This window comes from Balaenoptera physalus, assembly GCF_965194825.1.
Source record: "Balaenoptera physalus genome assembly, chromosome: 17".
NCBI classification, from domain to species: Eukaryota; Metazoa; Chordata; class Mammalia; order Artiodactyla; family Balaenopteridae; genus Balaenoptera; species Balaenoptera physalus.
In genome coordinates this window covers 60,022,051-60,048,642 of record NC_138895.1, presented here as the reverse complement: position 1 = coordinate 60,048,642, position 26,592 = coordinate 60,022,051, and the positions used below count along the sequence as shown (strand labels likewise).

Sequence of the window (26,592 nt, the reverse complement as noted above, 5' to 3'; positions counted from 1 at the left end):
TAATAGAGTTAATATAAGTGAAATGTTCATAATATTGCTTGGAATAGAGTAAGCCTTGAGTATTGTTCGCAATTATGACTGAATGCTAGGCACTTTGCTAGATGCAGGGGATTCTGTGATGAACCTTGGGAAGCTAGGCATTGAGCACATAAACAAACATGAGTGTATAATTCCAAATTGTGATTATGCCAAGATAGAAGCACATAATCAGAAGGACTAGAATGAGGGTGAGAAATAAGGAGTTAAAAGGTAAGCATTCTTACCATGGGAAAATATTTAAGGAATGATTAATTTTCCCTCAATGTTGTAGCATTTTTTTTAATAAAGAAATAGTTGAAACTTGATAAATTCTACCATATATTTTTATTCTTATAAATAAACCTTATGTAATTTTCTTTTTTCACATATGTGAATATGTATAGCTGCTCAGAGAAGGAATAAACATTGTCTATTTTTATAGCCTATCAACTAAGAGTGTGTCAACCTCCACCACCCGTACCCAATGCTGAGATTTTGACAGAAGATGATGAATTTGAAATAGGTAAAGTCTGCTAAATTACTTTCAAAGAAAACATACTGTTAGCAGAGGTATTTACTTTAAAAGAAATAAGAATAAAGAATAGTAGCAGCCTGTCTTAGACCGTCTTTCCCTGGATCGATGGGGATTGTTTAGAATTCTTAAGAATGGATAACAGTGAAAAGAGGAAAGGGAGTATTAGGCAAGAAGAAAGAATTCCGTATTTCCAGGATGTACAGTTAGAAAACAGTGCAGGAATTTGAGCCATATAACTATTCTGGTAGTTCCTTCCAAAGTATTATTTTGCTACCTTCCAACACTGTAGTTTTAACTACTCTTCTTTGAATTCAGGCATAAACCTGATGTGTATAATGAAGGATATGTAGGGTGTATTAGAAGACATGTTTTATTTCCATGTCCTTGAAAACAATTGGTTGGTTATGCTCAGTTTGATCGTAAATAAAGTCCTTTTAAAACTTGGTTGGAAATTTAACTGCAATAATATCTAATAGTTTGAAAAATTATGTAAGAAGAGAAGATATCCTAATGTTATCATAATAAATTTTTATCATTATTATCCTAGTAATATTAATATTGGTTGAGAAATGTAAGAAAACATCAATGACCAATGTAAATCTAATCTTAATAGCAATAACTAGGAATCTCCTTTTAACTGCTTGATATATTTTTAATGAATACCTTACCCGTACCAACAGGATTATTTCTTTACTACTATTGCTTATATCTAACCAGATTGCCCCAGTACAGTCTTACTGGTAGTTTATTCTTGGCTTCAGTTCTGATTGGTCAGTACTTATGACATACTAGTAGTTCAATATTTTGAATGTCATCACTGCTTATAACTAATAGAATTTTTATATTGATTGAAAATGACTGAAAGAAAAAATATTCTAATTTTATATTGAAACATCTGTTTATTTTAACCATTACCTTGTTGCTTATCAGAAGCCCCTTCTGCATTTTTTTTAATAGGTGATATTATTAGGTATCAGTGTCTTCCAGGATTTACTTTGGTTGGTAATGCAATCCTGACATGCAGATTAGGAGAACGACTCCAGATGGATGGAGCGCCTCCAGTTTGTCAAGGTACCAATTCTTATGATTATTTATTTCTAAATATCTGTTTTATGTTTAAATCAGTACTAGCAAAATAGAGAAAAATCTATTTTATATAATTATTATATATTTAACTGACAATAATGTTAAATATTATACAACTCATAAGTGGTATTTTTCATTCCATTATTTCTCAGATTTAAGTAAACATTTTTAATTCATCCAAGGCTTAATTTTCCTAGTTTATCCCAAACTCAGTTCAATCTATTTAAATTATTTTTGCTGTGAGGAGTGGAAATGGAGGTAGAAAGCAAGAAAAATCACTTTTATTTTTTTTTATCTTAGCACATTTATCTCATTTCATTAGCAATATGTATTGGATTTTGTCAAATGCTTTTTTTAATTTAAAAAATTTTTTTTTTATTTTTGGGTGTGTTGGGTCTTCGTTGCTATGCATGGGCTTTCTCTAGTTGTGGCGAGCTGGGGCTACTCTTTCTTGTGGTGTGTGGGCTTCTCATTGCAGTGGCTTCTTTTGTTGCGGAGCATGGGCTCTAGGTGCGCGGGCTTCAGTAGTTGTGGCTCGCAGGCTCTAGAGCGCAAGCTCAGTAGTTGTGGTGCACTGGCTTAGTTGCTCCGTGGCATGCGGGGTCTTCCCGGGCCAGGGCTTGAACCCACGTCCCCTGCATTGGCAGGTGGGTTCTTAACCACTGCACCACGAGGGAAGCCAAAAAAAAAAAATCACTTTAAATAAAGGTTCCAATGTTGACTGCAAGTAGTTTCTATTCTGACCACTAGAATCATTAAACTTTTTTGAGCACCTGTTAAGAATGAGGATCTGAGGGAAAAAACAAACAAACAGAAAGTGGTAAATGGTCCCTGCTGTGAAAGCAACATGGTGTAAGGGATATGACAGCCATACAGCTTGTAGCAATACAGTACTAAGGAAACAGGCCAGGGGGCTATAGAGTCACATAATTTTAAACTATTTATAGGACAGGGAAAGCTTGATGGAGACATTGCTCCCTGAGTCATAGGTTCCAAATGAAAAGTGATACTTACTTTGGTAGAACTACGATAGAGAAAGTGCGGTCCAAGTGACAGAGGTATATGCAAAGACACAGAAATGAAAGACAATGAGGTACAGACTTCAAGGCATTCACTATGTTATAAGGGCAAAACCATGATGGATCTTGAATGATGTACTGGGATTTTGATGTTCAGGAATCATGTGTTATTAACTTGTATAGCTCCTAGGGCCCGTAACAGTGCCTAACACATAGTAACTAATTATAAATATTGGTTAATTTGAATAAAATTGAATTGAACTTGATTATACATCTCCAGATTTTCTTGGATTACTTCCTTCACTGGGGTTTATTCTTGAGAAAAAGAAATCTGTTTTATGCAGTATCTTAACTGTTACAATGAGCCTAAAACAAAAATTCTGTTTATTATTACAAGCATGCTGTAAGTAGGAATAAACGTTTGATTTTTCTACCTCACTGGAATCCTTACAAGAAGATAGAAGGATTTTCATAAGGGGCTTTTTACAGTATCAAAAAGAAAGACATGTTTGGAGGTATAGCCAGCAACAATATAAGAATTTTCCTTGCTCTTAGTCAATGATTTTTATAGGCCATCTTAAAGTTGGTTGTTTATTCTGAAGTCTACCACCTTTACTCCTGAATGAACAAGCAATTACATACCAGGATTTCTTCCTTGACCCAATGTATAAACTTCATTGTGAGCTCTTGGAGAGCAACACTTCTTTTTTATATATCTGGATCCCAATTCAATATTATATTTAATTAAAAATACAAAACAGTTTTGTTATTTGGTCCCTCATCTCTCAGATTTTTAATATCTTATTTCTAAAATCAGAATTTTCTATAGATTAGTACATGTGTTTCTTCTTATTCTATCTGCTCTGGAGAATACAAAAAAGGATGATCAATCTTTGTCTCATGATAACACTATGGGTACTAACTAAAAGTTAATTATCCCTCAGAATGAGTTTATGCAGCGTTACTATATTAATTAATTGACCAGGCACTTAAGCTAAAAAGCTGAGTTAAAATTTTGTTTAATTGAGTTAATTCATAATCCCACTAAAAGATTATCATTCATTTGGAATCTGTTGTGACTAATCTGTACTGTTTTTAGTCTATTTTAAATTATTTGATTTTTTCACTTTTCCTAAAAGAGGCTATATCATTTTTGTTATTCCTCCCTGGATCCTCTTTATTTATTTATTTTTTTGTTTTTTGTTTTTGTTTTTGTTTTTTTATACTGCAGGTTCTTATTAGGCATCAATTTTGTACACATCAGTGTATACATGTCAATCCCAATCGCCCAATTCAGCACACCACCATCCCCACCTCACCGTAGTTTTCCCCCCTTGGTGTCCATATGTCCATTCTCTACATCTGTGTCTCAACTTCTGCCCTGCAAACTGGCTCATCTGTACCATTTTTCTAGGTTCCACATACATGCATTAATATATGATATTTGTTTTTCTCTTTCTGACTTACTTCACTCTGCATGACAGTCTCTAGATCCATCCACGTCTCAACAAATGACTCAATTTCGTTCCTTTTTATGGCTGAGTAATATTCCATTGTATATATGTACCACATCTTCTTTATCCATTCGTCTGTTGAGGGGCATTTAGGTTGCTTCCATGACCTGGCTATTGTAAATAGTGCTGCAATGAACATTCGGGTGCATGTGTCTTTTTGAATTACGGTTTTCTCTGGGTATATGCCCAGTAGTGGGATTGCTGGGTCATATGGTAATTCTATTTTTAGTTTTTTAAGGAATCTCCATATTGTTCTCCATAGTGGCTGTATCAATTTACATTCCCACCAACAGTGCAAGAGGGTTCCCTTTTCTCCACACCCTCTCCAGCATTTGTTGTTTGTAGATTTTCTGATGATGCCCATTCTAACAGGAGTGAGGTGATACCTCACTGTAGTTTTGATTTGCATTTCTCTAATAATTAGTGATGTTGAGCATCTTTTCATGTGCTTCATGGCCGTCTGTATGTCTTCTTTGGAGAAATGTCTATTTAGGTCTTCTGTCCATTTTTGGATTGGGGTGTTTGTTTCTTTGATATTGAGCTGAATGAGCTGTTTATATATTTTGGAGATTAATCCTTTGTCCGTTGATTCATTTGCAAATATTTTCTCCCATTCTGAGGGTTGTCTTTTCGTCTTGTTTATGGTCTCCTTTGCTGTGCAAAAGCTTTGAAGTTTCATTAGGTCCCACTTGTTTATTTTTGTTTTTATTTCCATTACTCTAGGAGGTGGATCAAAAAAGATCTTGCTGTGATTTATGTCAAAGAGTGTTCTTCCTATGTTTTCCTCTAAGAGTTTTATAGTGTCCAGTCTTATATTTAGGTCTCTAATCCATTTTGAGTTTATTTTTGTGTATGGTGTTAGGGAGTATTCTAATTTCATTCTTTTACATGTAGCTGTCCAGTTTTCCCAGCACCACTTATTGAAGAGACTGTCTTTTCTCCATTGTATATCTTTGCCTCCTTTGTCATAGATTAGTTGACCATAGGTGCGTGGGTTAATCTCTGGGCTTTCTGTCTTGTTCCATTGATCTATGTTTCTGTTTTTGTGCCAGTACCATATTGTCTTGATTACTGTAGCTTTGTAGTATAGTCTGAAGTCAGGGAGTCTGATTCCTCCAGCTCCATTTTTTTGCCTCAAGACTGCTTTGGCTATTCGGGGTCTTTTGTGTCTCCATACAAATTTTAAGATGATTTGTTCTAGCTCCGTAAAAAATGCCATTGGTAATTTGATAGGGATTGCATTGAATCTGTAGATTGCTTTGGGTAGTATACTCATTTTCACAATGTTGATTCTTCCAATCCAAGAACATGGTATATCTCTCCATCTGTTGGTATCATCTTTAATTTCTTTCATCAGTGTCTTATAGTTTTCTGCATACAGGTCTTTTGTCTCCCTAGGTAGGTTTATTCCTAGGTATTTTATTCTTTTTGTTGCAATGGTAAATGGGAGTGTTTCCATAATTTCTCTTTCAGATTTTTCATCATTAGTGTATAGGAATGCAAGAGATTTCTGTGCATTAATTTTGTATCCTGCAACTTTACCATATTCATTAATTAGCTCTAGCAGTTTTCTGGTGGCAGTTTTAGGATTCTCTATGTATAGTATCATGTCATCCGCAAACAGTGACAGTTTTACTTCCTCTTTTCCAATTTGTATTCCTTTTATTTCTTTTTCTTCTCTGATTGCCGTGGCTAGGACTTCCAGAACTATGTTGAATAATAATGGTGAGAGTGGACATCCTTGTCTCGTTCCTGATCTTAGAGGAAATGCTTTCAGTTTTTCACCATTGAGAATGATGTTTGCTGTGGGTTTGTCATATATGGCCTTTATTATGTTGAGGTAGGTTCCCTCTATGCCCACTTTCTGGAGAGTTTTTATCAGAAATGGGTGCTGAATTTTGTCAAAAGCTTTTTCTGCATCTATTGAGATGATCATATGGTTTTTATTCTTCAATTTGTTAATATGGTGTATCACATTGATTGATTTGCGTATATTGAAGAATCCTTGCATCCCTGGGATAAATCCCACTTGATCGTGGTGTATGATCCTTTTAACGTGTTGTTGGATTCTGTTTGCTAGTATTTTGTTGAGGATTTTTGCATCTATATTCATCAGTGATATTGGTCTGTAATTTTCTTTTTTTGTAGTGTCTTTGTCTGGTTTTGGTATCAGGGTGATGGTGGCCTCATAGAATGAGTTTGGGAGTGTTCCTTCCTCTGCAATTTTTTGGAAGAGTTTGAGAAGGATGGGTGTTAGCTCTTCTCTAAATGTTTGATAGAATTCACCTGTGAAGCCATCTGGTCCTGGACTTTTGTTTGTTGGAAGATTTTTAATCACAGTTTCAATTGCATTACTTGTGATTGGTCTGTTCATATTTTCTGTTTCTTCCTGATTCAGTCTTGGAAGGTTATACCTTTCTAAGAATTTGTCCATTTCTTCCAGGTTGTCCATTTTATTGGCATAAAGTTGCTTATAGTAGTCTCTTAGGATGTTTTGTATTTCTGCAGTGTCTGTTGTAACTTCTCCTTTTTCATTTCTGATTTTATTGATTTGAGTCCTCTCCCTCTTTTTCTTGATGAGTCTGGCTAATGGCTTATCAATTTTGTTTATCTTCTCAAAGAACCAACTTTTAGTTTTATTGATCTTTGCTATTGTTTTCTTTGTTTCTATTTCATTTATTTCTGCTCTGATCTTTATGATTTCTTTCCTTCTGCTAACTTTGGGTTTTGTTTGCTCTTCTTTCTCTAGTTTCTTTAGGTGTAAGGTTAGATTGTTTACTTGAGATTTTTCTTGTTTCTTTAGGTAGGCTTGTATAGCTATAAACTTCCCTCTTAGAACCGCTTTTGCTGCATCCCATAGGTTTTGGGTCATCGTGTTTTCATTGTCATTTGTCTCTAGGTATTTTTTGATTTCCTCTTTGATTTCTTCAGTGATCTCTTGGTTATTTAGTAACGTATTGTTTAGCCTCCATGTGTTTGTCTTTTTTACGTTTTTTTCCCTGTAATTCATTTCTAATCTCATAGCGTTGTGGTCAGAAAAGATGCTTGGTATGATTTCAATTTTCTTAAATTTACTGAGGCTTGATTTGTGACCCAAGATGTGATCTATCCTGGAGAATGTTCCGTGCGCACTTGAGAAGAACGTGTAATCTGCTGTTTTTGAATGGAATGTCCTATATATATCAATTAAATCTATCTGGTCTATTGTGTCATTTAAAGCTTCTGTTTCCTTATTTATTTTCATTTTGGATGATCTGTCCATTGGTGTAAGTGAAGTGTTAAAGTCCCCCACTATTATTGTGTTACTGTCGATTTCCTCTTTTATAGCTGTTAGCAGTTGCCTTATGTATTGAGGTGCTCCTATGTTGGGTGCATATATATTTATAATTGTTATATCTTCTTCTTGGATTGATCCCTGGATCCTTAGGTAGTGTCCTTCCTTGTCTCTTGTAACATTCTTTATTTTAAAGTCTATTTTATCTGATATGAGTATAGCTACTCCAGCTTTCTTTTGATTTCCATTTGCATGGAATATCTTTTTCCATCCCCTCACTTTCAGTCTGTATGTGTCCCTAGGTCTAAAGTGGGTCTCTTGTAGACAGCATATATATGGGTCTTGTTTTTGTATCCATTCAGCCAGTCTATGTCTTTTGGTTGGGGCGTTTAATCCATTCACGTTTAAGGTAATTATCGATATGTATGTTCCTATGACCATTTTCTGAATTGTTTTGGGTTTGTTTTTGTAGGTCCTTTTCTTCTCTTGTGTTTCCCACTTAGAGAAGTTCCTTTAGCATTTGTTGTAGAGCTGGTTTGGTGGTGCTGAATTCTCTTAGCTTTTGCTTGTCTGTAAAGCTTTTGATTTCTCCATCAAATCTAAATGAGATCCTTGCCGGGTAGAGTAATCTTGGTTGTAGGTTCTTCCCTTTCATCACTTTAAGTATATCATGCCACTCCCTTCTGGCTTGCAGAGTTTCTGCTGAGAAATCAGCTGTTAACCTTATGGGAGTTCCCTTGTATGTTATTTGTCGTTTTTCCCTTGCTGATTTCAATAATTTTTCTTTGTCTTTAATTTTTGCCACTTTGATTACTATGTGTCTCGGCGTGTTTCTCCTTGGGTTTATTCTGTATGGGACTCTCTGCGCTTCCTGGACTTGGGTGGCTATTTCCTTTCCCATGTTAGGGAAGTTTTCGACTATAATCTCTTCAAATATTTTCTCTGGTCCTTTCTCTCTCTCTTCTCCTTCTGGGACCCCTATAATGTGAATGTTGTTGCGTTTAATGTTGTCCCAGAGGTCTCTTAGGCTGTCTTCATTTCTTTTCATTCTTTTTTTTTTAGTCTGTTCCGCAGCAGTGAATTCCACCATTCTGTCTTCCAGGTCACTTATCCATTCTTCTGCCTCAGTTATTCTGCTATTGATTCCTTCTAGTGTAGTTTTCATTTCAGTTATTGTATTGGTCATCTCTGTTTGTTTGTTCTTTAATTCTTCTAGGTCTTTGTTAATCATTTCTTGCATCTTCTCAATCTTTGCCTCCATTCTTATTCCGAGGTCCTGGATCATCTTCACTATCATTATTCTGAATTCTTTCTCTGGAAGGTTGCCTATCTCCACTTCATTTAGTTGTTTTTCTGGGGTTTTTTCTTGTTCCTTCATCTGTTATATAGCCCTCTGCCTTTTCATCTTCTCTATCTTTCTGTAACTGTGGTTTTTGGTCCACAGGCTGCAGGATTGTAGTTTTTCTTGCTTCTGCTGTCTGCCCTCTGGTGGTTGAGGCTATCTAAGAGGCTTGATGGGAGGCTCTGGTGGTGGGTAGAGCTGACTGTTGCTGTGGCGGTCCAAGCTCAGTAAAACCTTAATCCACTTGACTGTTGATGGGTGGGGCTGGGTTCCCTCCCTGTTGCTGTGGCGGTCAGAGCTCAGTAAAACCTTAATCCACTTGACTGTTGATGGGTGGGGCTGGGTTCCCTCCCTGTTGGTTGTTTTGCCTGAGGCAACCCAACACTGGAGCCTACCCGTGCTCTTTGGTGGGGTTAATGGCAGACTCTGGGAGGGCTCATGCCAAGGAGAACTTCCCAGAACCTTGGCTGCCAGTGTCCTTATCCCCACGGTGAAACAGAGCCACCACTCGCCTCTGCAGGAGACCCCCCAACACCAGCAGGTAGGTCTGGTTCAGTCTCCCCCAGGGTCACTGCTCCTTCCCCTGGGTCCCGATGCACACATTACTTTGTGTGTGCCCTCCAAGAGTGGCGTCTCTGTTTCCCCCAGTCCTGTCAAAGTCCTGCAATCAATTCCCACTAGCCTTCAAAGTCTGATTCTCTAGAAATTCCTCCTCCCATAGCCGGACCCCCAGGTTGGGAAGCCTGACATGGGGCTCAGAACCTTCACTCCAGTGGGTGGACTTCTGTGGTATAAGTGTTCGCCAGTCTGTGAGTCACCCACCCAGCAGTTATGGGATTTGATTTTACTCTGATTGCGCCCCTCCTACCGTCTCACTGTGGCTTCTCCTCTGTCCTTGGACGTGGGGTATCCTCCTTGGTGAAGTCCAGGGTCTTCCTGTCAATGATTGTCCAGCAGCCAGTTTTGATTCTGGTGCTCTCGCAAGAGGGAGTGAGAGCACGTCCTTCTACTCCGCCATCTTGGTTAATCATTCCCTGGATCCTCTTTAGTTCTTTATATCACACTTAAAACATGGAAAGCAAGTCTAAATATGGTGCTCTTCAAAGGGTTTGATGTAAATGAAATATATAGGTGACTACAGATAGTTAAAAACATGGGGTCCATCTAGCTGAATGTGTGAGGCTTTCTGTACTTTAAACTTTCTGGGCATTAGTTTCCTTATATGCATAATGGGGATAAAAATTGTAGACATTTCTTAAAGTTGCTGTGACAAGTAAGTGATATAATGAACAAAAGGTGCTTAACAGTATCTAATGTATACATATTTACTCTTGATGATTGTCTTACTCTTGCCGTATGTTGGTTAGTGTGAGAATAGGTTAATTTGTGTATTTACAGTAAATTACATTGAATCATACCAGTTTTTCAAAAGTAATATGGAATATTTGTTCAATTGAAAACATTGGGACCATTAAGATACAGCACTTGCTTTTCAATAACAATAGCCTAAGAAGAAAGTCAAAAAAGTGATGAAATGATAGCCATAAAATTGCTAACTGCAATAACAGAAGCATACATTACAGAGGTACCAAGAAGAAAATCAACAGTTCTGCTTGGGTTGATGGAGGAAAGGTTCAGGAAGTGTTTGTTTCACAGAGGATGAGACTTGATCTGGGTTTTGAGATGTGCTAACATTTCAAATGCATCAGACAAGAGTAAGACTTTGAAACAGAAGCACTAATGGATAGGCTGAGTTCAAAAATATTATAGGTCATCCAGTATGTTTGGAGCATTCTGTTTCAGAGGAGGAGCAACAGAAAACAAAGCTGGAGAGGTAGGCAGGGACTGAAGTTGAAGGGCTTTGAAGGTGCTAAATGGTTTTTAGTAAGGGAATAACATGTTCAGTAACCCAGTTACTCACTTAGTTAAATATTTCAGAAGTGTTAACAGCGGGGCACACACAACATAAACCCTTTCTTAAAACTTACTTCAGTTCGTCATATGGTTATATATCTTTTATTTCAATATGCCATAGCTATATATTCACTAATGTTCTTCATCTTTGACTCAAGTTTTCCATTCCATTTCTAGCCTTCAAGTTTCTTTGTTTGTTTGTTTGTTTATTTTACATATTTTTCATTTTGTGAAAAGCAAACATTAGCTTTCTCTTTTTAGACTGAGAAGGACTTAATACTATTTGCTGAATTGTTTTTTTTAAATCTTGAAATCACATCCAAGAAGCAAGCATCTCAGATTCAAATAAGAGAAATAGAAGTTAAAAAAAAAAAGAAAGAAAACAACTTTTAGATTAGCTATACTGTATTCTATAGTAAAAATTCAAATATCTGTATATGAAGTTATGGCAGTTATTTTCAAGTTATTTCAAGTTATTAACTTGATTAAAGAACAATCATATGTTGCCATGATTCACTATTTTACTTACTCTTTTCCATCCCTATACTACTTGAAGACTTTATAATTCAAAATATTTCATGTCCTTCCACCCTGGAAATGACAAATATATAAATCCTTCATCTATTCATCTGTATTTTAGCAACAATATTTGGTGTTTGCAGCCTAGCTTATTTGAACAAACATTGAGAAACAAGGATTCTATTTAAGATAGTGATCTAATTATTTTGAGATACAGCACTCTAAATCCAATGTGGAAGTTGATGTATAGTGATTGGATTTGGAAATGGCATGAGATGTATTTCCAATTCACCAAATTCTCAAAAGTTATCTAGTCTACCCTTCACTCCAGTTGCTTGAATGTACGCAGTAATAGCACTCAAAAATTGGTCCAAGCTACATTTAAAAACTATTTATCAATGATGTACATAGGACATTTTACTGTAGTGGCTACAGTGGCTTCCAAGTAAAAAGTTCTATATCATATTGAACTAAATCCTGTTTGGTATATATTGGTTTACTTCTATACTGTGTGGGCTATTTTGAGCAATTCCAATACTCTTACCACACCATAAAAGCTCAAAGTCTTAAGGAAAAAAAAGGGCTGAAATGGCATCATTTGAGTGATAAGGATTTGATCATCTTGGTCACATTCTCATTCCAAATGCAAATTTAAGTATATGTTTGTATTATTTGGTCCAATGCATAATGCTATTGAGGCCAACAATTTAAGTATATTAGTTTACTATACCTTGGAGATACACACACGCACGCACACACACACATTCTCAGGATGTACAACAGAGATACTGTTATGAAATGAAGAGCTTGTGCTTTGTCTTACACTTATGATCTGGAAATAGCAGGAAGAACTGAAAGGTAACTGGTGACCCAAAATTGTGTTAAATCCTCGTGGCTTAAGCATATTCATGAGATTAGAAGTGACTTTGCCTGGAATGAATACTCTGAGATAGGGCAGTTTCTTGTCTGTCCTCACATACCTGAGTGAGTTAAAGTTTGAGGACAGAAGAAAAAGGAAGGAAGGAAAAGGACAGGGTAAAGACATAGGCAAGAGAGGCAGAGGGGAGAAGACGTAAGAAGATGAAGGAAAATAGGGAAAATAATAGAAAGAAATAGAAGGCAATAAATTCCTTATATTTTTATTATCTATATATTTATTGTCCAGAAAAATAATGTATCTTCCATGTAATAATAAAAGGAAATTAATACCATAAAATTTTAGGTCAGTCCTCCATATTTTGAACTGCAAGCTTATTATACAAGTTGTCTTTTTATACACATAGCTCAAGATATTATCTCCTTTATTGTTATTTAATATGAAAACATTTAAAAACTGGGTATTTAATGCAATTTTCACTTAAATACATTTCAATTAAAGTATTGAAATGCAACTTTAAAATGCAACTTTCAGTATTTAAAATGCAACTTTCACTTAGGTCTAAAACACTAGCATCATCTAATGGTATATATTTTTTGACAGTGCTCTGTCCTGCCAATGAATTACGCCTGGATTCTACGGGAGTCATATTGAGCCCTGGATATCCTGACAGTTACCCAAATCTTCAAATGTGTGCCTGGAGCATTTCTGTGGAAAAAGGATATAATATTAGCATGTTTGTAGAATTCTTCCAGACAGAAAAGGAATTTGATGTTCTTCAGGTGTATGATGGTAACCATGGGTTATATTTACTGGATATTCATAAATTCAATTCAACTGCTCTAATTATACAGTCAGACCTTCAGTAAAAACACTGCTTATATGATTTTATTTTATCTTATGGGTATTTTTAGAAGTATCAACATCAAATTTACCTATATACCATATGAAAATTGTAGTTAGCTTGATTATTATGTTATAAATTGTAGCTGCTTTAGCTATGGAATTAAAATGTTTAAACAAACATTTTATGTTATGTTTTAAGTTATTATTGATGAAGTAAACTGATTCTGGATCAATTTCACCATATTTAATACTATTCTAAATATATAAAATACTAAAGATGAATTATTCAGTTACACCTAAATTGTATTATTTTCTTTCTGAAGGACCAAATATTCAAAGTCCAGTGCTTGTTTCACTCAGTGGGGATTATTCATCTGCTTTTAATATAACAAGCAATGGTCACGAAGTATTTCTTCAATGGTCAGCAGATCATGGCAATAACAAAAAAGGCTTCCGGATAAGATATATAGGTATGTGATATTTATAACTTCAGTACAGATCTCACCTGTATCCTCAGTATGGTTGTGATTAAAGAGCACAGACACATACACTATTTAATTAGGTATGAATTTAAATCATATTTCTTCCATTGATGTTTCTTGAGCAATTTATGTAACATCTCTATGCCTCAGTTTCCTCATTGTAATGATAATAATGCTATGTCTTTCATATAATTTTGAAATGATTAAAAGGACTTAAGGTATTTATGACTTATCTAAGTTAATTATAAATTAAACTCTGGGGCTTCCCTGGTGGTGTAATGGTTAAGAATCCACCTGCCAATGCAGGGGTCATGGGTTTGAGCCCTGGTCCGGGAAGATCCCACATGCCACGGAGCAACTAAGCCCGTGCGCCACAACTACTGAGCCCACGTGCCACAGTTACTGAAGCCCATGTAACTAGAGCCCGTGCTCTGCAACAAGAGAAGCCACTGCAATGAGAAGCCCACGCACAGCAACGAAGAGTAGCCCCCACTAGCTACAACTAGAGAAAGCCCGCGCGCAGCAACGAAGACCCAATGCAGCCAAAAATAAATTAATTAATTAATTATAAAAAAAAATTTCCAGCCAAAAAAAAAAAATTAAACTCTGATATTTTAAGTGCTTTATTTCCCAGCAGAAATTTCCCTTGAACTCTCACAAAATGTTATTAGTGTTGCTCAGTTGTATCTGATCTACTTAATATATATAACTCCTTTAAATGAGAAGTTTAAACGAAAGATAAACATACAGTGGAAAAAATCTTTGTCTTCACTGTTGCCCACCTATTTATGATACTTGCTAAAATATATTAAATATTAAAAGAGAAAATGATGAACACATCACTTAGAAACATTTAGTTTTAAAAAAAATATTGTTTTGTCATCATTGCTTTTCACTGAGTAATATCTAGAAAGATGTAGGCTGAAAATCCTTCTTAATATCAAGATGAAATAGCTTTTCCTATATGCCTTCTTGTTTATAAGGTCTACTGATACTGAGCCAATAATTTTCTTGTTAAGTGTACATAGTTTTCCATTATGCAAAGATTATATTCCTTCTCTTTATTGCCATCCTAAATCATGTCAGATGCCATAGGTATGTGCTCAATAACAGAATACTTCAGAGCCAATCAACCATCTCTATCTGTACAGTATTCAGACCATGTCTCCCCAAGCTATGGGTCATTGCTAATCAATTCTACTGAAAGTTACTTTCTTATATATTTTATAGATTATTCTGACACAACAATTGTAGACATGGACTTAAATAAATTTTGAATTCCAGTTGTAAAGATAAACTCTTGAATTTTACTCATTTATATAAATTTGCATATATGTATATAATGTACAAATACAACAATTTTTGTCTACTTTGATTTTAAAACTATAAGATGATAATTTGCCTTTATCAACAATTTGTCTTTTACATATTAGAAGTAACTTGTCACTGACATTATAACATGTTTACAAGTTTTATCCTATAATAAATATCTATTAAATTTGAAAAATGTTATTAGGCATGTGAAGGAGAAATGTTTAAAAATTTAAACATACGCCCAAGTCATTCTTGAGATTTTTCATATTTGAATGTATGTTTCTATCATATGAACTTTGTAAATGTCTTTTTATTAAAGCTGTGCCAGACTGTATTTAAAAAGTCAGAACATTAAATTATATTTTTAATAACCATAATAACTTAAAGGGAAATCATTCAAATCCAACAGTTATAAGCATTAGATTCACTATATTAAAGACTAATCCTTATTTATGTTGATATTCATGACAAAGTTAGATATAAATATAATGAAAACATCATTTTTAGCCCCAAGAACAGCTTGACATATTGAATATAAATTTTTCCTTTAGAAAATGACAGGTTATGACATATATATTCTAAGTCCAATCTATTTCTTACTATTTACCCCTAAAGTCTCATTTTTCTCAGATGAATACATTGAAGTTTCAAAGGGTTAAATGGATCCTGCCAGGCTGAACAGTCTCAAAAGTGCATATATATGAAAAAGCCATTTCACATTATCTTTTGACATTCTAGACTTCAGGAGATGAAAAAAGTTTTATTTTATTGGCATTTTTTATCACCATATATAAGCACTCTTGGCAGCATGGAAACTCTTTAATAAACTGGAAGAGAGGATTATGGAACATGGAGGGACTATTTTAGACATCCACCAAAATGAAATGCATGAACTAACATGACATAGGTGTCTGCAGGTAATTTCAAAGTGACATGTAAACAACATGCTCTAAAATATTGCTACTAAACTGTGGCATTTAGGCCCTTCAGATGACAGGAAATACCAGTTCCAAAATTCAATAAACTATTTGTAAGGCTTTTGAACCTCCAGGGTATTAAGAAAGTATAATGTATTTCAATTAGGAGACATCTCCAGTGACAATAAGAATCAGAAGAAAGCCCAGAAATAGTTATGTCTCCTAAAAGTTATGTCACTAGATTGTCAAGTGGGTGGAAAATAATATATGTCCATATGAAGTAAAACTCACATAGATGGCAATTGAATTGGCCAATTTTTATGAACTAGTATTTACTTTTAGGTTTTTATAACTCTAGATTGTAAAGAGTTTCTGATTCATTAATTATATATGATTTTTATTTTTTTCTTTTAAAAAGCTTTCTACTGTAGTACACCAGAATCCCCACCTCATGGATACATTATCAGTCAGACAGGTGGACAGCTTAATAGTGTGGTCCGCTGGGCCTGTGATCGAGGATTCCGACTTGTTGGGAAAAGCAGTGCTGTGTGCAGAAAGTCTTCCTATGGGTATCATACATGGGATGCACCGGTCCCTGCTTGTCAAGGTGAAGTATATTAACCAGAAATGGCACATTAATAAAAGATTAACCCTGTTTAAGTTTTATTTGGATTGCTGAAACTTCCAAAATTACAAATATGCAGAAGCATATTATAGATACCTCTAAGGAAAATAAGGCTTGAAAACACAGACTGATAAATTTGAGGAGCATGAGACACATTGTCTTATAATTCTTCATTTGTTGTTATGTGATTTATGCCTTTACTCTATCCACTTATATGCATTCTTTACTCATACATCTACCATTCCCGTCACTTTGCTGTCAGAAAATGAATGACCCAGAGCTGGAGTGTGTGTTAGTGTGGAGTCTGCAGAGAGAAAAGAGAGGATAAGAATAGGCAAGGTCACTGATGATGTTCACTCTCAAGTATGCAAAAATGTGCTCTCAGTGCAACAAATTTAAAGGAGGAAAATGTAGCCAATTACCACATTATTTTTTCTTCACTGTTTAGGTAACTCAACAGAGATGTCTTTCATTTCCATTTTATTTTGTTAAAAAACAAGGCCCTCTCTGAGCATTGTATCCTGCTATAGCAAAAAAATGACAAATCAACAATTGGCACATTTTAGAGCTTTGGACTAGGTCTTGTTTTTAAAGAGTAGTTGAGTCTCTTAGCTAGGTCTAGTAATAAAGACAAGTTCAACATCAAGAAAATGTAATGTCATTGGACTTTGAAAATTTTCAAACATCACATTATTTTGTAATATGAAATTTAAATTTATATTTGATTTATTTTACCCAGCATGTGGAGACATATATAACAACTATGAACCCTCACATTAAAAATGCAGGATGCTTTCAGTTAATAAATAATGGATGTCACCTATAATCTACTTATTGGAGGCAATTTATATAAAGCAAATAAAATATAAAAGAGATCAGTTAAAATTTAAACAGCAGCAAGTTAAAATGAGCAGAGAATAGATATTACCAGATACCCAAAATGGTTTATTTTACCTGTTAAATTGCAATTTCTAATTCATGAAAATATAGCTTTCATAGGCATGTATAAATAAATGAGAAATGAAAGAACTGTTTCCTTATATTGTTGATTCAGAAACATTAATTACTTACTAGAATTCTGGAATGTATCATAAACTTAATGGGTTACCAACATTGAAGGTGCTGACTTCATGTAGAATAGATACATTTTAATAAACTAGCAAAACATCTGCTTTCCTTTGACCAATGAATAGCAGGAGTATTTATAAATTTTTAGTATTAAATGGTTTCCCAGAATTGGTTTGAGAAAGAATCATGATCTCATAATTTTCGAATCACAGGAATTTAAAATATATATAATAACTTCTAAATCATATAGATTTTAAATAAACATTTAAATGATCTGAACTTTGAACAATTAAATTTCAGTTATTAAGGATTGTTTATATATATAGATAATCTTTGAGAAACCTTTAGTGAAAATAATTAACTGTTGGTTAAAATTAAAAATTATCCAGAACTTTCTGAAGTTTTGAAATTGCTTTGTAGTGTCAGCACTATAATTTCATTGATTTTTTAATATAATATGACATTTATATATGGAGCATTTTTTAATTGTTCTTGATTTGAAATTTTTCTATAATTACAAATAGGTTTTAACATCTTTATTTGAGTATAATTGCTTTACAATGGTGTGTTAGTTTCTGCTGTATAACAAAGTGAATCAACTACATATATGTATATCCCCATTTCTCCTCCCTCTTGCATCTCCCTTCCACCCTCCCTATCCCACCCCTCTAGGTGGACACAGAGCTACCAGCTGATCTCCCTGTGCCATGCAGCTGCTTCCCACTAGCTATTTTACATTTGGTAGTGTATATATGTCCATGCCACTCTCTCACTTTGTCCCAGCTTACCCTTCCCCCTCCCCGTGTCCTCAAGTCCATTCTCTACATCTACATCTTTATTCCTGTCCTGACCCTAGGTTCTTCAGAACCTTTTTTTTTTTTTTAGATTCCATATATATGTGTTAGCATACAGTATTTGTTTTTCTCTTTCTGATTTACTTCACTCTATATGACAGACTCTAGGTCCATCCACCTCACTACAAATAACTCAGTTTCATTTCTCGTTATGGCTGAGTAATATTCCATTGTATATATGTGCCACATCTTCTTTATCCGTTCATCTGTCGATGGACACTTAGGTTGCTTTCATGTCCTGGCTATTGTAAATAGTGCTGCAATGAACATTGTGGTACATGACTCTTTTTGAATTATGGTTTTCTCAGGGTATATGCTCAGTAGTGGGATTGCTGGGCCATATGGTAGTTCTATTTTTAGTTTTTTAAGGAACCTCCATACTGTTCTTCATAGTGGCTGTATCAGTTTACATTCCCACCAACAGTGCGAGAGGGTTCCCTTTTCTCCACACCCTCTCCAGCATTTATTGTTTGTAGATTTTTTGATGATGGCCATTCTGACTGGTGTGAGGTGATACCTCATTGTAGTTTTGATTTGCATTTCTCTAATGATTAGTGATGTTGAGTATACTTTCATGTGTTTGTTGGCAATCTGTATATCTTCTTTGGAGAAATGCCTATTTAGGTCTTCTGCCCATTTTTGGATTGGGTTGTTTGTTTTTTTGATATTGAGCTGCATGAGCTGCTTGTATAGTTTGGTAAGTCAAAATGTAGCTGAAAAATAAGATATTTTGCATAGTAAAGTGATAAAATATTTATAACTCAAAGAATCATTTCCAAAATTGATCCTTTATGTTCACTGAAACAATTTTAAAAGATTAATTATTTTATAAAATTGTTTGTTGTATGTGACCTGTGTTTGGACATAGCTAATTGAAAGGGTTAAATGTCATTGGGGAGAGCTATTCACACAATCTTTGTTTTGTTCCAAATTTCTTTTGCATGCTTCAGTTATTTTTATTCTTCTTGTCTCTTCAGTCTCCTTATACATCCTCACATATATTTACTTGAGCTATGGTTACACAATGTGAACACAATTAAAGATAGAAAATTTAGTCTGTTATCTCTCTTTCGGTTTGAGAAGGTGTTTTATTTCTTTGTCTACACCTCAACTAATCATTCATTGACTCCCTGCCCCATCACGAATTAAACCATTATCATCCCTCTACACAATCGAGTATTGTACAGGGTTATGCAGAAGCAGTCACTTTGTATTCCCTGTTTCACTTTTTTTTTTTTCAAGTTCTAACACATTTCTTTTATTGTCATCTTAGTTATTATAAAAAGGGAAATATCAGCCAACATTCACTACCAACATGAGATATACGTGAACATTTGAGATATACAGCTGGCAAATGAACACATTAAAAATGTTCAACATGATGAACCGTTAGGGAAATGCCATTAGACCATAGTAAGATAACTCTACACACTTTTAAAACGGGTTAATATTTAGTACCTTTAATATAACAGCCAAGTACAGGTATGGGGACATCTCTGTTTCACTTTTAATTTGTGCTTGTTTAAGAGCTCTGCAGAGAAGCTTCTGACGATCAGTCAGTGATGATGGTTCTTCTGAACTCTGTTTGTTTTCCTTTTTTTTAGCTAAGAAGTTAAATTGTAAAGTATCTACAGGCACATTTATCCTATCATTTTAGTATATTGTCATTTTTTCAATTCTAAAATACAGTCATTATATACTAACTACATATATGGAACCTATACTATTTAAACTAAATTTCATTGTTACTTTGCTCTAAGTTTAACCTACTCTACCCCAACAATGTACAGTTAATTTTTAAAAAATGAGTAAATACACGATCTTTGGTGGGGATTCAGTGGAGAAACAGTTTATTACAAATTGAAATTCCCAGAAGTCCTAAGTGGAAATACAAATATTGCTCTAACAGACATCAGGGAACCATTTACCTTTGCAACACTATTTTAGAAGTCTATAATTAGATAGCAGGGATAATAACATAATTATATGAGATTGCTTATATAATTTATTAAATCAACATTACTACTTTTCTGTTTATAATTTGCAAGTTATCAAATTACAAAAGATCAAGCTATTCACCAGTAGGGAGTCTGCTATTCTGCTTTGAGAATTTTATATGTGTTTTACTAAGATTTTTTTTTTTTTTACTTTGTAGTCAATTTGCATGAATTAATTAAAATTAAACACCTAAGAGGTAGATTTTTTAAGAGAAGTAGAAACAATTTTAGGTTGAAATGGAGACAGAATATTTACAGCTTTTGTAAATACTCAAACTAAACACGTATCTTTCTATTATTTCTTTTGATATGAGAAAAATATAGTTACAAGTTTAGAATCTCTTATATGAAACCAATAAAACTAGTTATTTCAGAATTTAGAGGTTTTCTGATTTTATATAATAAACTATTGAAATATAAATTTATACTGTAATTATCCCATTATGGTAAAACTAACTTTTACATAAATCAGATTTATTGTAGATAAAAACCAAGACATCTAAGACATATCAATGAAATGCAGGAAGATCCAAACTAGGTTTTAAGATGATAAGTCCTGGCCCTATATTTATTAAATATATCCGTACACATGATATTCCATGGAAGGTGCACAAGCACATAGAGTTGGGCTGGACCTAAGACAAAGTAATATCCAGCTTCCAGGTAAAATAAATCTATTTGTTTTATTCCTGGCTGAAATCCTGATGAGTGTTGGTTACCACTACCTTTATAATCTTTAATAACTGTCAAATTGAATTGATCTAATTTGCTAAGTCCAGACATGAATTAGCACTAATACACTCTATATTTACTTAACTTGCCTCCTCTTATAATCTGTGTGCATGCTGATAGCCATGCGCATGCTGACAAGAAACTAAGTTAGAAACCGAGAAATAAAGTATTAATAATGTATGGATTCACCAATTTAAAAACACATTCAATCAGAGTTTGAAATAAATGATTCAGAAAGTTGTAGTTCAAAAAGGGTTTTGGTGAAGATATTCTGAAATTGTTTCAGAGGAATTAATAAAATTCCAAATAGTTTTACATGCTTTATACTCTATGAGGCTTACCTAATTATTTTTCTGTTTCTTTGGTTTTGTATGTATGTATTTATTTTAGCAATTTCCTGTGGGATTCCTAAAGCTCCAACAAATGGAGGAATACTCACAACAGACTACTTGGTAGGAACCCGAGTTACCTATTTTTGTAATGATGGATATAGATTGTCATCTAAGGAACTTACCACTGCTGTCTGTCAATCAGATGGAACTTGGAGCAATCATAACAAGACTCCTCGCTGTGTTGGTATGTATGATAAGGAAATTTCATCACCTGTGTTTCTACTGGCATCTTATATGATCTGAAATTTTATGTATTTTTCAGATTTTAGAACCATTCCCTAAAATGATGTCTAAGAGGGAAATAAAAGTAAATTAAGCTGTCTTGTACTAGGAAGAACTGAAATACAGTATAAGGACATTTTTACTCATTTTCAGAAGTTCCAGAATATTTATGTCAAAAAAATAAAGTGGCATTTTATTTTACATAGCAACATTTTATTTATTTTGTAAAAAGTCATCCATCAATCAGCATGTGTTTTCAATACATAGTTCTTTGAAAATAAATTTTGTTTATGTTAATAAAATTATATTTTAATACATTCAACTGATTTTTATAAACATAAATGATGCTAATGAGATGATCCATAATATTCAACTTTTGTCAGAATTCTTCAGGTTACTTACATTTAGAATAGTTCTCATTCCTGCCATCAATACTGTAATAGGTAAATGAATATTAATAATGGTTATAGAAAATAATTCAGATAAAATATTTGGTAGAAAAGGATTAGAAAATGCACTTTTAAATAAGGTCTTTGATTTTTCTCTATAAATCAATTACTTATTCTATTTAGTACTAACATTTCAACTTAGCTGTGATTTCATTTAAAATGGGGTTGTTAAATTATTTGCAATCTTAACGTAAGTGTCTAATAATGTGTCTACTTATGCTGAGCAAGTTTTGAATTAGCTGAAGTTTATATCACAAGTCTTGCATAAAAAGATCATTCTCATAAAACAAATTTCCTCAAAATATAGTCCTTCCAAAACTTTTAAAGAAAAGAGAGTAGGTTATTTCTGTATCTTGCCTATTGTGACTAATGCTGCAATGAACATGAGAGTGTAGATATCTCTCTGAGATCTTGATTTCATTTCCTTTGGATATATATCCCAAAGTGGGATTGGTGATTCATATGATAGTTATAGTTTCATTTTTTGAGGAACCTCCATACTGCTGTTTGTGCGTATTCCATAGTGGCTTTACCAGTTTACATTCACAACTTGTACAAGTGTTCCCTTTTTTCCATTTTGTGTCACATATAACTCAGTAAAGCTGGGAAAAAAGAAAAAAGAATACTTTTAAATCAGCTTCAAGAAAATCAGACAATTTTAACAAACTAATGTTTTTGGAATGATTCATCACTAAAATATACTTCATGTCTTCCTGTACTAAGGAATAAACTTGGATATGATAATCTAAAAAAAGAAGAATGGAAAAGTCAATAATAGGGATTCTAGGTATATAGAATAATATGTACAAAGACTTTCAAGTGTGAAATAGCATGACATGTTCAAGGAACTGCCAACAGTACCATAGAACTGAGGGAGTAGAGAGATTAACATGAAAAAGAAAATGCTAAAGACCTTTTATGGCACAATAGTGAAGGAACTCAGGAAATGGTGAACTAAGAATGGAATAGACATGAGATATAATTAAGAGGTAGAACAGACATGACTGACTTATTAGCATTTATCTCTTTGGTTTTTGTATAGTTGTTACATGCCCAAGCATCAACTCCTTTACTCTGGAACACGGAAGATGGAGAATTGTGAATGGTTCCCATTATGAATACAAAACCAAGGTAGTTTTCAGCTGTGATCCTGGTTATCATGGACTAGGTCCTGCTTCTATTGAATGTCTTCCTAATGGTACTTGGAGTTGGAGAAATGAAAGACCATATTGCCAAAGTAAGTATACACTCCGCTAAACTTATTTCATATGCAATCCTTGGTGATTGAATTGCTTGATCACTTCTTTTTTCTACATACGCTAGAGCAATATTGAGGTAATATTATTTAAAAAGGTCATTTATTCTCAAGTCATCTTAAAATTTTGTAACTGTTTTTGGTATTTGTAAATGCTTATTAAAAAAAAAAACAAAACGGGCTTTGGATTCAGAAATCCTTCCCTTGGATTCTAGGTCTATCATTTATTAAAACAACTACACACTGCTTTTAGCCCTTTACATGTATTATTTCATTTATTCCTTAGTTCCCACTCTATAAATAAGTTGATATTATTATATTTATTTTATCAAAAAGGAAACTGAACCCAAGAATTTTTATCATGTTACACAAGTCACAGAGCCTATAAATGGTGGGTAATTGGGTTTCAACCCATGGAGTCTAATTAAAACCTCTGCCTTTTGATGTTATATGATGTTTATTCTATTTTTTAAGCCAGAAAATTACAATAATACCTATCTCATAGTTATTATTATGATTTAATGGTGTTACAAGTTGAAAATATCAGCTAGAACCTGATTCACAGCAGGAGCTCAATAAATATTTATTGAATCAAACTGAACATCTTAGTCATTCTATTTTCATGCATTCTTATAATATGAATAGCTAGTGTCTAATGTAGATAAGCTAACTTAACATAGGATAATCAGATGAAATATCTTGATCTTCCTTTGAATTTTCTTTACTACATTTATTGAGTTTACTTAATACCAGGAAATATGCTAGGCTGAAAATTCATCCTTTCATTTCATGTTCAACACAGTTTTACAGCATTTATGATATGGATACATCATTTATAAATTAATAAAACATTTGAAGTCTGGATTATGGAGACTAAAATTTTAACATAACAGATAACTATATATAGTAAGTATGCAAGTACCTAGTAATATTTTACTTACAAATGTTTATTTTCTTAATCTCCATATTAAGCATAGGATTTGGGGGTTGCCATTTTTTATATGATAATCATACTGATGAATTAAAAATCTCAAAATACATACCTAAATTATATTACATATTCTAAAAATATGGCATATGTATTGTAAATTTTTGCTTTACTCTTTTACTCTTTACTCTTTTGTATTGTAAATTTTTGCTTTTACTTTCACCCAGGATCTTCCTCTAGGCTCATTCCTTCTTCCATTATAATTTCATTAAAAGGGCACATGGGATAAGGATGTTTCAAAGAGAAGGAAAAAAATTATCTACAGCAGAAGCATTTATTGAACAAATGTTTGTCTGGTTTCTTTGTGTTCAATCCTTTATTATGTAGAAAATTTTAATTTCTACATAAGATCAGGTTCCTGCCCACAGATAAGAATGCAGGAAAGACAGGAATCTAAGAATTACAATTCATTGAGAAAAATGGAAAGAACAGTACTTTTCTTCTGGTCCTCCATTTATTCATCTTTGAAATTAAAATGATATAAATATCAGTATTATTAATATTAATAAATATTATAGCTACCTCAAAGGATTGTTTGGGAGATTAGTTCAAAACAATCAGTACATCTTAAATTCTACATGCAATTTTTTAAAGTCTGCAAATTTTCTATTTGTCTGTCTAATAGAATCCTAAAGCCTAGAGCTGAAAGCCAGAGCTGGAGCCAGAATAAAGGCTGGTGGTTAAGTATTCAATTCCTGAGTTAAACGGCTAGGTTTAAATTTTGATTTAGCTGTTTATAGGCTGTGGAATCTTATTAAAGTTACTTTCCTTTTATGTGTCCATATCCTAGTGCACACAATTCAGATAATGATTGCACCTACCTCATAGAGTTGTTTGGAGAATTATGTAAGATAAAGCATTAGTAATAGTGTCTGGTACAAAAGCACTCAATAGGTGCTATCTATTATTGTTTTTATTCTAGAAAGAAATTTCATTTGTGGTCTTTAAATATGAAGGTGTTATAAGAGCTGGGTTCTGAATGACCTAGCAAGTCAGTTAATCTCTATTTTTTAGTTTTTTAAAACCTAAAACCAAAATATGAAATATAATTATAATCTAATGGTTCTAGTGAGAATCAAATGATATTTCACATGTAAAGGGCTTTATAAACTGTAGAGTGTGCAACAAAAATTATTTGCACTTACGATCTTAGATAATGAGGAAACTGGCTCAGGTAAGTCAAAGGGATTGCCCAATGTCACTTGATAAGTCAGAGAAAGACTTTGGACTAATAAATTATCCTCCCTTTAATCTTGTTATTATTATTTTTTCATTACAACCTGTTGGGTGACCAGGTTGGCTACGCAAAAAATGCAAACAAAATATCTTCATCACATGTCACTGTTACTTAGAAGATTTATGGGAACTCAAAGGGGATAAATTTTAAATTATGTCATCTATTTTCTCTACACTTTCATAATCATTCAAACATGTTTTACAAATGTCAATTTCTATTGTAAATATATCAGATCATAGCATGGTTTTGTTACAAGTTCATATTGACTATGTCTTTAAGCGTTTTTATTTTTTTATTGTTTCAAGTTATTTCCTGTGGAGAACTACCTACACCTCCAAATGGAAATAAGATTGGAACTCAAACTTCATATAGCTCAACGGCCATCTTTACCTGTGATTCAGGATTCATGCTTGTGGGCTCCGCTGTACGTGAATGCCTTTCTTCAGGTCTTTGGAGTGGATCGGAAACCAGATGCTTAGGTACAGATTTTTAAGTCATTTTTACCAAACATTTTTTCTCCCTCTAGAAAGGCAGCCCTTTTTCATAATAAGAGATAATAACTTATATTCACTCAGTAAGGATGATAAAAACTGGAAAATATTTAACTTTTAAAATATCTCATGGTAGAAAAGCTATTAAACAGATAACTCTTAAAGTTAATCAACTAGCATTCCAAATGAGAATCTTATGTCATTAAGGAGAGACACATTTATCTTCCAGGCATGGTGAAAATAAAAGGTAAAAACTAATTGCTGAAAATTATATGTCTGCATACTCAGCTGGATTAATCACTGTAACAGTTAATTCATTCTAAACCATAGTCAATTCTCCTCTCACCTATTTGCTTAAGGTAATGACTAAAGAAGAAAAACAATTTCCACATTTAAATATCTTTCTCCCTTTTTACTTCCTAACATTTCAACATGTGTAGTATTACTTTGTATTAAAACTTTAAAAATCTATTTTTCAAACCTGATTTTAGGAAAATAGGGTTTTTTTCCCTTAGGGTTTTTTAATTCACTGTAAAAAGCTGTTCATTAAGAGACTGAATAGCTAGTTTTCTTACCCCTTCTCTTATTATTAAAGGAGTATTATGATTTAGGCTTTATCCCTTTT

General features: G+C 33.6%; 1 protein-coding gene across 2 annotated transcripts in view; it reads left to right on the top strand.

Moving 5' to 3' along the window:
• Positions 1-26,592, top strand: part of CSMD3 (CUB and Sushi multiple domains 3) — a 1,197,521-nt gene that overhangs the window by 1,084,547 nt on the left and 86,382 nt on the right. For both annotated transcript variants that reach the window (XM_082433293.1, XM_082433292.1), the window contains 8 exons: positions 461-541; positions 1,511-1,624; positions 12,702-12,890; positions 13,268-13,414; positions 16,076-16,264; positions 21,324-21,509; positions 23,039-23,233; positions 25,782-25,955. In XM_082433293.1, the coding sequence (XP_082289419.1) occupies positions 461-541; positions 1,511-1,624; positions 12,702-12,890; positions 13,268-13,414; positions 16,076-16,264; positions 21,324-21,509; positions 23,039-23,233; positions 25,782-25,955 (1,275 nt within the window). The remainder of the gene's footprint in view (positions 1-460; positions 542-1,510; positions 1,625-12,701; positions 12,891-13,267; positions 13,415-16,075; positions 16,265-21,323; positions 21,510-23,038; positions 23,234-25,781; positions 25,956-26,592) is intronic.